The 13461-nt window shown below is 36.3% G+C and overlaps 1 protein-coding gene across 5 annotated transcripts in view; it reads left to right on the top strand.

Moving 5' to 3' along the window:
- The first annotated feature begins 2515 nt into the window (after positions 1 to 2515).
- LOC149775874 (3 beta-hydroxysteroid dehydrogenase/Delta 5-->4-isomerase type 1-like) overlaps positions 2516 to 13461 on the top strand; it is a 40544-nt gene continuing 29598 nt past the window's right edge. The window contains exons 1-5 of one of the 5 annotated variants that reach the window (XM_089943451.1): positions 2516 to 2750; positions 3905 to 3924; positions 5512 to 5657; positions 6464 to 6628; positions 9323 to 9541. In XM_089943451.1, the coding sequence (XP_089799577.1) occupies positions 5522 to 5657; positions 6464 to 6628; positions 9323 to 9541 (520 nt within the window). In that variant the 5' untranslated portion in view covers positions 2516 to 2750; positions 3905 to 3924; positions 5512 to 5521. Of the gene's footprint in view, positions 2751 to 2809; positions 3104 to 3904; positions 3925 to 5511; positions 5658 to 6463; positions 6629 to 9322; positions 9542 to 13461 lie in introns of those variants that run through there. The other 4 variants (XR_016416506.1, XM_089943448.1, XM_089943453.1 and 1 more) reach the window with 4 other exon arrangements.

Raw genomic sequence — 13461 nt, 5'->3', positions numbered from 1 at the left:
TTGCTCTCGATTGTTATAGCCATAGTCACATTTCTCACAGTAATATCTGTATCCCAGGAATGCGGTGATACTGGTAATGGTATCGAAATGTTCATCGTGATGAAAGACGTGAATGTATTTTCCGTCCTTAAAGTCTTGGCCTCGAAACAACAGAGGCCCGCGCACTTCTTGAGGGTGCACTTTCGGGGTGTAGCGTGGAGCTATGGCATCTTGCACATTTTGCATTTCAGGAATGCCACAAGGTGTGTCTTTGGACAGGCCGGCTTGTTGTAACAGGAGTTCTGCTTCATTTCGTTGTTTGGCTCGGTCCGATTTTTGAATAGTTTTCCAGGTTCTTTTCCATTCTGCCGTGTCATTCTTGTTGGCGTAGGTTCGTCCCACCACGATAGCCCGGGCTAAATACATCTGGTCTTGAGGGTTGTTAATTTGGACGAGGCTCTTTTTGGTGCTGCGAAGGACGTCCACCAATAACACTTTTCTGCGTCCTGTCCCTTGAGGAGGAGAGACGTGGGTCATGAACAGTGTGGCTTTTCCTTTGGTGATGTCAAACTGGTCATTAGATTGTTGAACGTGTTGAATCTTGTCCATGACTTTGGAAAGGGTAATTTGTGCGGGACTGCTAATCTCGATCCAAACAGGGGATTTCAAACCGTTGTGTTGTATGGAAAGTCTCAAGCGATCGTCTTCTTTGGCTTGACATTGTCGCTTTAGTGTGGTGAGCAAAGAATCGCACATCTCGGTGATAAACCCTTCTGCTTTCTCCAACGGTACGTCGGACTTGAAATCTTTAAACTTCACATTGTACGTGTAAGCCGAGGTTCTAAATTTTCTAGAGGAGCGCTTTTCCGTCTCTCGAATATGATAGCACTTTTCAGGGTTGACTAAGGGTGGTGAACTTTGATTAGATGCAGACTCTCTGGGTTTGGATTCTGGTTCACTCATGTCATCTTCAAAATCACTGGCATGAATTTGTGTCAAGACTTAGCTATGGTACGAGGCGATAGATCACGTTTCTGCCTCTTACTTTCTTCTTCTTTCTTCTCGAATTGATTCGATCGTTTCATCTTGACTGCAAAAAGTCAAATGACTACATGTTAAACACCATGGGTCACTTTATATTCCTGAAAACAAACAAAAGAAATAAGGCCAACCCCCCCCCCCCCATCCTATCTACTTATAAGTGTGAATGAGAAAGTGAGCGTGAATGTGTGTTGTCGGGATATATGGGAAAAGCAGAAACACGAACAGAAATGTCTATAGCCACCACACAAATATAGCATACACACTCCCTCCGCCGCCCCCCCCCCCCTTTTTTTTTCACAAACAAATTTTACCACATAGGGCTTTCATTCTGACCCACGAAAGCCCTTTTTTGACCAACAACTTGCTGGCCCTGAAAAACACTGATTGGTTTAAATTCACACGTGCGAAATACTTAACCAAATTGAGATCTTCAAAAAAATAAAGGGCTACTAAAGCCTACTAGATGTGACAAACTTTTCGGAAAATTCAAGTACGCAAAGTACACAAAATTAAATAGACCTTACAAAAGATAGGAAACTTCACAACTCAGAAATATCTGAAGCGTATGTGACAATCACATGTTTGGCAAGGTAGTATAGGAATAGCCCAATAAATATAGGGAACTGGGCATTGATTGAAACGAAAATTTATTAATACTGCTGCTGGTGTCAATGTGGGTATGTGAGAAAGCTTGCCAGTAGCTTCTCGAAGGTCGGTGGTTCTTTCCGGGGATTTCACGGTTTCTTCCTCCACCATTAATACTGGCCGCCATGTATAGCCTATCGTGTGCTGAAAAATGGCGTAAAACCCTACAACAGCAACAGCTGCTGGTGTACTTCGGTTACTGCCTGAAATGAGAGAGGAAGGAGATGCAGGATGCATATATTGACCACCAACGGAGTACAACGATGGAGGAGGTTGCTGCGACGAGAGCCTGGGCGGGACTTTTTGGGGCACCTGGGCTTCCTCTTGCTTGCTTGGGGGCATTGTACAAATAGCGGTTAATCGCACAATTCAAAAAGTACACAAACGTGTACAAACAAACCAGTCGCACATACCGAAAAGGTGCACGCGACTTTAATCAATGAATGAATGAATGCATTCCTTCACCTGTTTTCGTCACCAAGATGTGGACAAACGTGGAATCGTCTACTCTAGTCTCTTCAACTCTGTTTCGCACGGACTTACCGATGTATTTCCGATCATCGTGGACTATTGTCAGGATGACAGATACAAGCCTTTGGAAGAGAAGAATATACGTGGAGAGGCAATTTAAATGACCGGTCCCTAACATTGCCGGTATTTTGTTTCAGCAACATCATTATAATGGTGATGGTTATGACGATGATAATAATGACGATTTTAGCAAAATAAACTTGTAACTAGGTTTTGCTGATTACTCTTTCGACTCGTTCTTCAATACTTTCACAACGTCGTGGTCATGTATACTCACCGCTTGTTGATTGTTATTTCTCCGGTTTACCCGGATGTAACGCGATGACTTACCGACATCTTTTGCTAAAACCCCCATTGTTAGGGGTTGAGGTATCTTTGGGTAGACTTGGGGTGTTTAGTCTGACCGGTGTTGGAAGTATTGCGCAACGAGGGCCTCGAGCCACGTGTGCCTTCCAAGACGGAAATAGCTGAAGGAAATCGACGGGTAGGCGTGGAACGAAGTTTTGGAAACTTACTTACCTTGTTAGAACCGGTCATGTGGGTAATCTGAGGTAATTTTGTCACTCGGTATGAGTATTTTTCCTTCAGATTATTGCTTTTTTCAAGATCAAGCTTGCGTCGAGCACCTGTGACTTGATTTAGAATACTCTGAAATTGTTAATACAAAGATATCACGTACACTTTATCTGATACGATTAAACATGAGCAAAGTGTTGCAAATATGTACACAAAATATACCAGGTGTTCAAAGTCCTTTATTGTGGGTGTGTCAAGAGTCATTTGATATTTCGGCTGCGTCATTGTATAACAAGGATAACCTTTTAGATAGTTTTGTTTTAATATTGCATCACATGTGCAATACAGTACACCTAAAGGACATATTTAAGGTAGCTGTAAAATGAAAGTAAGTAGATCTGCGTTTTTGTACATGTCGATAAAGATATAATTTATATGAAGGAAAAAGAATTGAAAATTGCTGATACTACTATTGCTACTGTTAGTACATGTACTTCCTTTTCTACAGCAATATTACTCCCTCTTCAAGCGTCAATATTGCTACTGCTCATATTACTGCTACTACTACTACTGTTAGTACTCCCTCTTCTAGCATCAATATTACTACTGCTGATAGTACTACTACTTTTAGTACTCCCACTTCTAGCATCAATATTACTATTGCTGATAGTGCTACTACTGTTAGTACTCCCTCTTCTAGCATCAATATTACTACTGCTGTTATTACTTCTACTGTTAGTACTCCCTCTTCTAGCATCAGTATGACTATTGCTGATAATACTACTACTGTTAGTACTCCCACTTCTATCATCAATATTACCATTGCTGATAGTACTACTACTGTTAGTACTCCTACTTCTAGCATCAATATTGCTACTGCTGATACTACTGCTACTGTTAGTACTCCCTCTTCTAGCATCAATATTACTACTCCTGATATTACTACTACTGTTAGTGCTCACACTTCTAACATCAATATTACCATTGCTGATAGTACTACTACTGTTAGTACTCCCACTTCTAGTATCAATATTACTACTGCTGATATTACTACTGTGATTACTATTTAATCCACAGCTGCCTTTAGAGTTTCATTAACATTGTTTCTTTATAATTTTATTTTATTTTTTTATAAAAAAACAACTGCATTGTTTCTTGATAATTGTACTGTTTTATTTGTTGATTCCAGGTGTGTACATCCATCAACAGGTAAGTACTTCATAGAGAGTATGTGCCAATGAATGTATGTTTTAATGCATCTAATGGCATGTGTCAACTCAATAGTCAGTAATTTTAATCCCTGTGCTGAGAGAGAAAGAGACACACACACAGACAGAGAGAGAATAGTAATACTGAAAATAAATGGCAAATATATATTTTTGTGTATGATGTGTGTGTGATTTGGAATTTTAACATAACCTTAACAATTTTTCAGTTATATTGCTACAATGTCTGCAGTGTAGCAGTTTTATTGACGTCTAGCACTGGGGCTTTCATGCTGGAGACATGTAACATGATGTCCCACCCAGTCACATTATCCTGACACCAGGCCGACCAGTCCTAACACTAAACTCTTAATGTTGAGTGCAAAGCAAGGCAACTGTTAGTACCGTTTTTATAAGTCTTTGGTATGACTCAGCCGGGGTTCGAACCTATGATCTCCTGCATCCTAGGCGGATGTTCTAACCACTAGGCCACCGGATCGGTCTACATATATTTTTGTTCTTACACACAGTTCTTCAACCTAATAAATAATAGCTTTAATGCAGATGAGTTGCCAGATCAAAGCACAGTGCAGTGGTTTATTTTCCCAAACACCAAAATAGAAATTGAAAATTGCATTTTTATTTTAAAATATCTTAAGCAAACAAAGTTTATCATGGAGAGTAGTTTGTATGTTCCAAATACACTTGTATTTTTTAATGAAATTTTTGGAGCATCCTTCTTTCTGTACTTGTACACTTTTTAATGTTGTTGTTGTTGTTGTGGGGTTTAACGCCATTTTGCAGCAGACGATAGGCTATACATGGTGGCCAGTATTAATGGTGGAGGAAGGACCCGGGAAAACCCCAGAAAGAACCACCGACCCACAAGAAGCTACTGGCAAGCTTTCTCACATACCCACATTGGCCGAATTTGAGACTCAAACCCACGTAGACAGACATGAGATGGCAGTATCCATAACGGAGAGCGCTTTCGACCACTCGGCCACTCAGGGCCCCTACACTTTTTAATCCATTCCAAACAGAATCACCAAGTAGATCCTACAAGTGATTGCCATACACTATACTTGGTGCATCTCAATAAAATATATCCATTGCTGCTTTCTTCTTTATTTGGTCCTAGAGGTCATGAAGGTGCCAAAATCATTCAAATTCATGAAATCCGTAGTGCACCAGCTTTTTATATTTGTCCTTTATTCTCCTGATCCATAAATCCACATGGTAGAAGCTACAGCAGGTTCTTATATTTTAATTTTTCACAAAATTGATGACTCTCTATCTGCTACTGCATACATTTTCTTGCCAGCATGCAGAATGCGAACCTGCATCCCCAAAGAATCTGTATTTTTAAATTGTGTTTGTCATGTATAATCAGGTATACATGGAAGTGGTATTGTATCCATCAGTAAGTACATACTCATGTGTTGGATTTATGAGAAGAAATGATTGCAGTAAATTAGAAAAGGAATAAAAAAGTTACCAATGACCATACTTATCAGGTCAAAACAGCAAAGGTATGGAATTTTTATAACATTATATTTTGATTTGCATATTATCATTTCCTTTTTAACAGATTTGTTACCATGGCAACAGATGTTGTGCTGGTTACTGGTGGTGCTGGGTTTCTAGGGCAACATGTAGTTCGGCTGTTACAAACACACACAGATCATGTCATGGAGATAAGAGTACTGGATACAGTGCCTTATAAGAATGAACTTGGTAAAGAAAACCTTAATGATATTTCAGTCAAAACTGACATTATGCACATTTCATCATTTGTACCTACTGTGGCAAACGTACATAAAAATATCTGGTTATATTTCTATTCTCTTTATACTTGTAAGTTATTTGCAGTTTTTTACTCTCAGGATCTTTTAATAATATTTAGTAATAATCGCTTATTGATTAATGGATTATTTTTTTTATTTGATTGATTGTTTGATTAATTATTTGATTGATCAAGCTGTATGATAAATTTATAGGTTTTAGTATCTATGTTCATATCTGTACTATACTGCCCCCCCCCCATACAGTTGTGTTCTTTCAACCTAGTTATGTGAAATAGTGATTATGTAAGTCTTGATAAATGTGTATTTGTGATATTATGCTGTCATATTGCTGGTGTACTTGTGTAATTGTTATACTCTTTATTTAATATATAGCTTTAGTGTTACATGTATTTTATGTCTGTTTGTATTATAGTCATTTTATGTACACATCCCATGTCACATGTTATCATCATCTTTGTCCTCATGGGTTCGAGTCTCAGGCTCGATCAGTGTCAAGCTCTGCAAGTAACTTCTCATGGGTTGGTGGTTTTTGCCAGGATTTTCCTGGGTTCTTCCTCCACAAGCTATACTGGCTGCCATGTATTGCCTTTCTTGAGCCGAGAAATGGCATTAACACCAAAACAACAAGAACAATGCTACTTATTTAGATTTGTGTTATGTATTACTATTTGCATTATATGCTGATGCCACCTAAATAACATTTATATATAACTATAATGGTTGCTTTGCTTTTAGACCATGAGGATAATAAGCCAGTGATAAGCATTGTGGGAAGTGTATCAGATGTGATTACTGTGGAAACTGCCTGTAAAGGAGTAGACAGTGTTGTGCATGTTGCTGGTCTGGTGGATTTCTCACTTTTTCCAGATATGAAGAAACTTGAGTCAGTCAATGTAAAAGGTAAGGAATCACTTTGCATCTATTCCCTTGTAAAATATTTAACATCAGATTTATTGTATGCTAGTGGTTGAGAAAGTACATATATAGTACTCCATCATAATGCCATCCATGGAGCAGAGTACATATAGTACTCCATCATTATAATGCCATCCATGGAGCAGACAGCCTTGAAATGAAGTACATTTAGAGCCATCATTATAAAGACAGCCATTGAGCAGATAGCCTTGTAATGGAGTACACATACCACTCCCACATTATAATGCCATCTATGGCAGTCATAGAGCAGACAGCCTCATAATAGAGTTATATATATATATATATATATATATATATATATATATATACTGTATATGTTGCAACACATTCTTTGTTGGGACACCATAAATTAATTTTTGAAGTAACTTTTGTGTGCACTGTATGATCCTGGACACATCATTTTTTTTGTTGTAAGGTGTGGGACACATTTTAAATAATTCAAAAATTACATGTCAGAAAATGCACTCAGACTCAAATTTTGCCTCCAAAAATATAAACTGTGTACTTAAGATAAAACTCCTTAATCCACTGCAGCAGCATCTCGTCAACACAACCCTTCTCCTGCATACAGACGAGCTATTCTTTTGGTGCATGAATATTTTTTTTTAGCTTTCTCATACCATAAACAATTATTGTTAGAACACATCTCCTGAAGCAGATACTGCAAGGACTAAAGTCAGACTTGTTAAAATTTGCATCAGTCGTGCTAATTCTCACACTTTTACCCCCCACCATCATCGTTTCATCCGGTAATGAGATCAAAGTACCCCAGAAATGTAGCACAACATATAGAATGATGTCCCACGCAGTCACAATTTGTGTTATGTATTACTATTTGCATTATATGCTGATCCTACCTAAATAAAATTTATATATAGCTATAATGGTTGCTTTGCTTTTAGACCATGAGGATAACATAATAGTCACATAACACTAACCTCTTAATGCCAAGTGCCTACCAAGACAACTGCTAGTACCATTTTATAAGTCTTTGGTTTGACTTGGCTGGGTTTAGAACCCATGACATCCCACATCCAAGGTAGATGTTCTACACAAAACTATGTTAAATTATATATTCTATTTAGGATATATGATCAGTTTTGAATAAAATTAAAAAATTGAATTATGCTTAAATTGAAGGACTTATTATAATGGGAACATTGAAATGTTTACCATATGTACTATTTTGTAAGTCAAGTCCATCTGCAAACTAAAAACACCTAGATGAGATGTCGCATAATGCACTGCAGATCTGGGTCTTTGCAGTTTGTTGAGAGTAATCAGTAAAGCAAACAACATAGACCCTGATCTGCTATCACATTATGTGATGCCAGATCAGGGATCAAGGTCTGTATTGTTTATAGTTGGACTGGACTTATAAGCAAGTATATAAGGAATTTAATTTACATTTACCCACCAAGTAGTATAGTTTATTTGTGTATGGTGAACAACTCTTACATAAATATAAACTCTTACATAAAGATAATTACAGCTTTATCACAGTTGTTTCCCATGTATTAAAAGGCTCAAATTGTTATTTTCTTTTGACATTGTCTAGGTTTTTCACAGAGCATGTATACCATTCAGCCAACAAATTGTTTTCCATCCCTTGTTTTGTCTTCTGACATTAGTGGCTTTAATGGTAGAAAATTAAGACGCAGATAAGTTGTTGACCTAACAAAAAATGGTTTCTTAATACACTTTGGTTGAATTGAATAAAAGATGATACATTCTTTACTTTCTTTGGTACAGATCAGCATTTGTATATAGCATCTTTTAATGTTATTTATTATGTGGGGATATTTTCCTTCCTCCATTTGGAAAGAGCTTTGTTCTCAGTTTTCTACATTTATGGTTGGCAAATTCTGGAACCATTGAGCAGTATTGTTAATGCAAGTTTTGGTTTATAAATTCTTTAAATGTTCCTTGTCTTTTGATGGCTGCTTCATTTGTTTCAATGTTTTACAAAAAATGTTTACCTGGTACATTAATTTTCAATTTTTGAACCAGAGAACCTGTAATCAGTTATACAGTGGTATCACATGCAGTACACTAACCAACTTTCCAGTTGTTTAATAATGTATCTCTACCTCTTTCTGTCAAAACTAAAATATTGTTAGATTTTGTGTCCTACAGGTGTTACTTGCTTTGAGAAATAAAGGAGACAAAGTACAAAAGGGCAATGGAACCTGAAGAAACAAAACTTAAAACCTCACCAAAGCACCATGTCAAACTTACCCTTTTTTTAAACACATACACAAATTTTATTTTTCCTGATATTCCTTGCCAGGGTGGTTAGTTATATCTAGCAGGAGTCATAATCAGCAAATTGCAATTAAAATTCTGTTTGGACCAGCATATACAAGGCAATTTTGGCATTTTATTCCCATTTCTTTTGCATGAGATAGTCTTTAAGGTTCTTACATACCATTAAGCACTTATTAATTAATCAATCAATCACTCATTCTAATTTAATTTTGTTGTATATATTTAGACAATTTACATTGAAAAGACACATCACTTGGAAGCAATCAGCAAATGATGTTATTTTTTCATTATAAATTTGTATGTAGAAATATTGCCTTTTGCCCAAGTTCCCACTTTTTATCTCCTCTTTTGTCATCTTTTTTTTCTTCTGTATGTATATTCCCATTATAGGCACTCAAAATGTGATCGAAGCCTGTATCAAGCAAAATGTGAAGCGACTAATACACTGCAGCTCTGTTGATGTTGTTATGGCACCTGGTATGGAGGTCTTTGGAGGCACAGAGAAGTCTATGCCAAAACCTGAACATTTTTTTTTTGATGGGTATGCATCAACCAAACAGAAAGCAGAGGAGATGGTCCTTAAAGCAAATGGAAGAATTCTTAATGATGGTAAAAACTTTTTCTATTCCTATTAAAGTAATAGAGTCAACCTGAATTTTCCTCAGAATGAAAAATGATGTTTTTAGAGTCTGCATTGAAATGTGGCAGTGGCAGTACAGCTCTACTAAGGCATACATGCCAACCGTTACACTTTTAGCATAATCATTACGCTTTTTTTCACTAAATTACGCCTTACACGTAAACGTATATGGATTATGCTTTTTCAGTATATCCACCTTCCAAAAAAAAATCAATTGTTTGTTTTCTCATTTTTATTAACATCCCATTAATACCACAGACCATATTTTAGAAAAGACGGTTTCTATGTAACTACAATATAAGAGTACGCTTGTCCGTGCACTTTCCTAATCGCGTTATGTTCTATTTATAGCAACTATCCTATCACCCAGAAACATGCTGGTTCTACTTTCAAACTTTTGACCTGGTATTCTATTTATAGCAGCTGTATGGCTTAGTGTGGAGAGAACAGACTGGTTTTCTAATTTTTAATCTTTATTCGCAGATTCTTTTTTCTAATTTATATTTAGTACAGAACCAGTCTATAGGTATTTGGTGCTAAAAAGTATAATTTATTTTAGTCGATGTGAGTATGAGAGCAGAAATATTTCCTTTTAAATAATTTCACAGATGGATTAGAAAAAGGCCAAAAACAAACGAAACAAAAAATAACAGAATCCTCCAAAGATGAGGACAGGAGGGCAGCATCACGTGACGTCTATTGCAGGCCGTGTGGAAATAATTTTACTATTTGGCGCTAAAAGTCATCAGATGTATTCTAGTCAATGTTTGTGTTTGAGCACATATTTTTTCAAAGAATTTCATAGGTGGATCAGAAAAAGACAAAAAAAAAAAAAACCTGAATCCTTCAAAGATGAATACATGAATGGCATAATACAGCGTTCCATTCTCGGGCACAGGGGCTCGTATCGTTGCTTAAAATTGACCTGTCTTACCTGTCTTACATGTACTATATAGTACAGAACCAGTCTATAGGTATTTGGTGCATAGTACATGTATGACGGGTCAGTTTTAAGCAACGATATGAGCCCCTGTATTCTAGGGCAGCATCATGCTCGTTGCAGTCTGTGCGGAAACAATTTTAATATTGGGCATGGTGGTAAATTTTATGTGGAGAAACACTTGAAAACAAAGAAGCACATCGAATTGGCTCGTCTTATGAACTAACTTCTTATCTACAGCAGAACTACAGTGCGGACATGAATGTTATAAATGCAGAGGTGTTATTTACCGAGTTCTTAATAGAAAGATAATGAAGATCTTGCTATTGGTGCAGAAGCAAGAGAATTCATAGAACACAATTCTACTCTAGCTGTGAAGGTGTTCTATGATAATGTTAGAGATTATTATGCTTTAGCCTGTGATTACTTGCTCCAGAAATTCCCCATGGAGATGAAGTGCTTTTAAATGCATCAGTTGCTGATGTAAATGAGAGACAGTCAAAAAGCTTCAAAAGTGTTGTCAAGAGATATCCCTTTCTATTACCATCCTTGTCTACCTTGGATCATCTGAAAGGAGAATTCCTCAAGTATTAAGTTGGGATTCTACCTGACAATATACTTAATGCAGATAGAGTTGATGTGCAGTGGCACCTTATTTCCCAGCTGAAAGACACAATCACTGGAAGATATAAATTTCCTCTTCTTTGTCAGGTTATGAAAGGAATATTGGTTCTTTTCCATTCTAATGCTGACCATGAGAGATTGTTCATCAGTATTGTTAACAAAAATAAAAGTGACTTCAGATCCAGGCTCAGTAACCCAGTACTTTGTGCTATCCTGGTATGCAAAACATTCATGGTCTCAGCTGGTACAAAGTGTTTTAAAATGCAACATGAAAATATGTTGCTTTTGAAAGCTAAAAGTGCTACATATGAAAACTTGAAGCAGTAAAGGCTGTTAAAAGACAAGAGGGGCAAATAAATCATTGTTTATTGAATTTTTAGCATGTTATATGTGGATTCCTCTTTTTCTGCTTGGATTCCTCTTTTTGTCCACTTGGATTACACTTTTTCCTCATCAGGGGTAGGCATGTATGCTAAAGTCCATCAAAAGGATAAATTGTTTCTGCTTGTAAGTAGATTCATGCCAGAACTGCTCAAGATTGTCACTATCTGCTTCGAATGTTATTTTAATGTCAGTACATATATTCATATGAAGCACAATACCCTTTGTGACTTTAAGCATAATTTGCAGACACCTGTGTTGTCATTATCATCATCATTATCACGAATCTTTAATAATGACAAAAAAATCCAGAAAACATTTATCACTTACTTGTATTAAAAATGAAAGATAATGACCCCATTCATACCTGCAGGCATTATGGATTACAATGACAGTTAGTTGCATGTGAGTTGGTCTGCTTTACATTCTTGTTTATAAATGAGCAAATCAATGCCATTGGTGTTTTTTTTTGCAATGCGGTTGTTCAAAGTAGTGTTGAATGCATATTTTGCCTAAAAATCTTAGTCACTGGTCACATTCTGCAGATTGTCATTCAAAACATTGAGTTTACATAATAAATTATTATTAATATTATTGTTGTTGTTGTTGTCATCATAGTTAAGATTATGATTTCTTGCAAGCAATAAAAATGTCATTATGTTAGCAGCTTTGTCTGTTTGCATGAAAACTTTTGTGCAATTTATGAGTCAGGATCATTATTTTGACTAGATCTAAAATTTATCTGCTACCTGAAATGGGAGATTTTGTTTGGCTATAAAGTTGGCAAATAATATCTTGGCACATTCAACTTTATCCACATTTGGTGCAGATTCCGTAAATATGGATTTCATTAACAATATTTGTTGTTACAGTTAATATCATTTTATAAGATGTGGTTTCTGCACTGTAACAGATTTTAAAATCAGTTTAGAGGAAGAGCAGAATTCAGATTCATGTCTCTCTAAACTTGCAAAACTGTAATTCTCATTTTGAACCATCACTGAATTTCATGTAATTTCAGTTTCTTGGATTTTTATATTTTGGCATTGGCATTCAGACATCTTGACAAATTTTAAACACTGAAGTCAAACTGACATAGTTTTATGCCACTTCAGCTATTGAGTAATTGCTACAATTGGTTACCATCTTTAGTCTTGTCCAAATTAGTTTTGATCATACATAGTAGCAACTTTGCAGAAAATACCTTTTGGAAGGAATCGCAGTAATGTTTATTGTTTTAAACTGACTGACTCTTTAGTAACCTAACCATCATCAAATAAGTCTTTAATCCTGGTGCAGTCAGTTCTGCTTATACATAGTATAATCCACCTCAACAAACTTAAAACACTCAGTGAAGTGAGTTGATCATACCAACAAAATGACAAGATGAAATTAACAACTACATAATAATAATAATAATAATAATACTAATGAGGACTTTGTGTAGTGCTTAATCTTTAGAAGCTCTAAGCACTTTACAACATTAGAAAACACCTATAAGATAAAAAAACATATAATGCTATGATTACAAAAACAAACACCATGAAATTAGAAAACATTAAAAAACATGCTGAGAATATTTAAGGTAGGAAACATTATTCAGTCTTTAAATTTGTTCTTGCAGTCAAAATAAGTGAGTTTTGAGAGCACTCTTGAATGTGATCACTGTGTCTTTGTGTCTAAGTTCAGTGTGCAATTCATTCCACATTGCTGGGCCCTGGTATGCAAAAGAACGCTGTCCATATGACTTTGTTTTCATAGTGGGAGTAATGAGTATACGATTGTCAGAAGAGGAGAGTAAGTATCTTGCTGGTGTGTACACATCGGTGAGGTCAGATAGGTATGTTGGACTAGAGTCCGACAGTGAAACGTAGCACAGAGAACAAATTTTGTGTTTGATTCTGGATCGAATGGATAGCCAGTGTAGGATACAGAGCAGCAGGA

This window comes from Sinohyriopsis cumingii, chromosome 19, assembly GCF_028554795.1.
Source record: "Sinohyriopsis cumingii isolate HCF-2022 chromosome 19, ASM2855479v2, whole genome shotgun sequence".
Taxonomy (NCBI): Eukaryota; Metazoa; Mollusca; class Bivalvia; order Unionida; family Unionidae; genus Sinohyriopsis; species Sinohyriopsis cumingii.
This window is presented reverse-complemented; position numbering and strand designations above follow the sequence as displayed.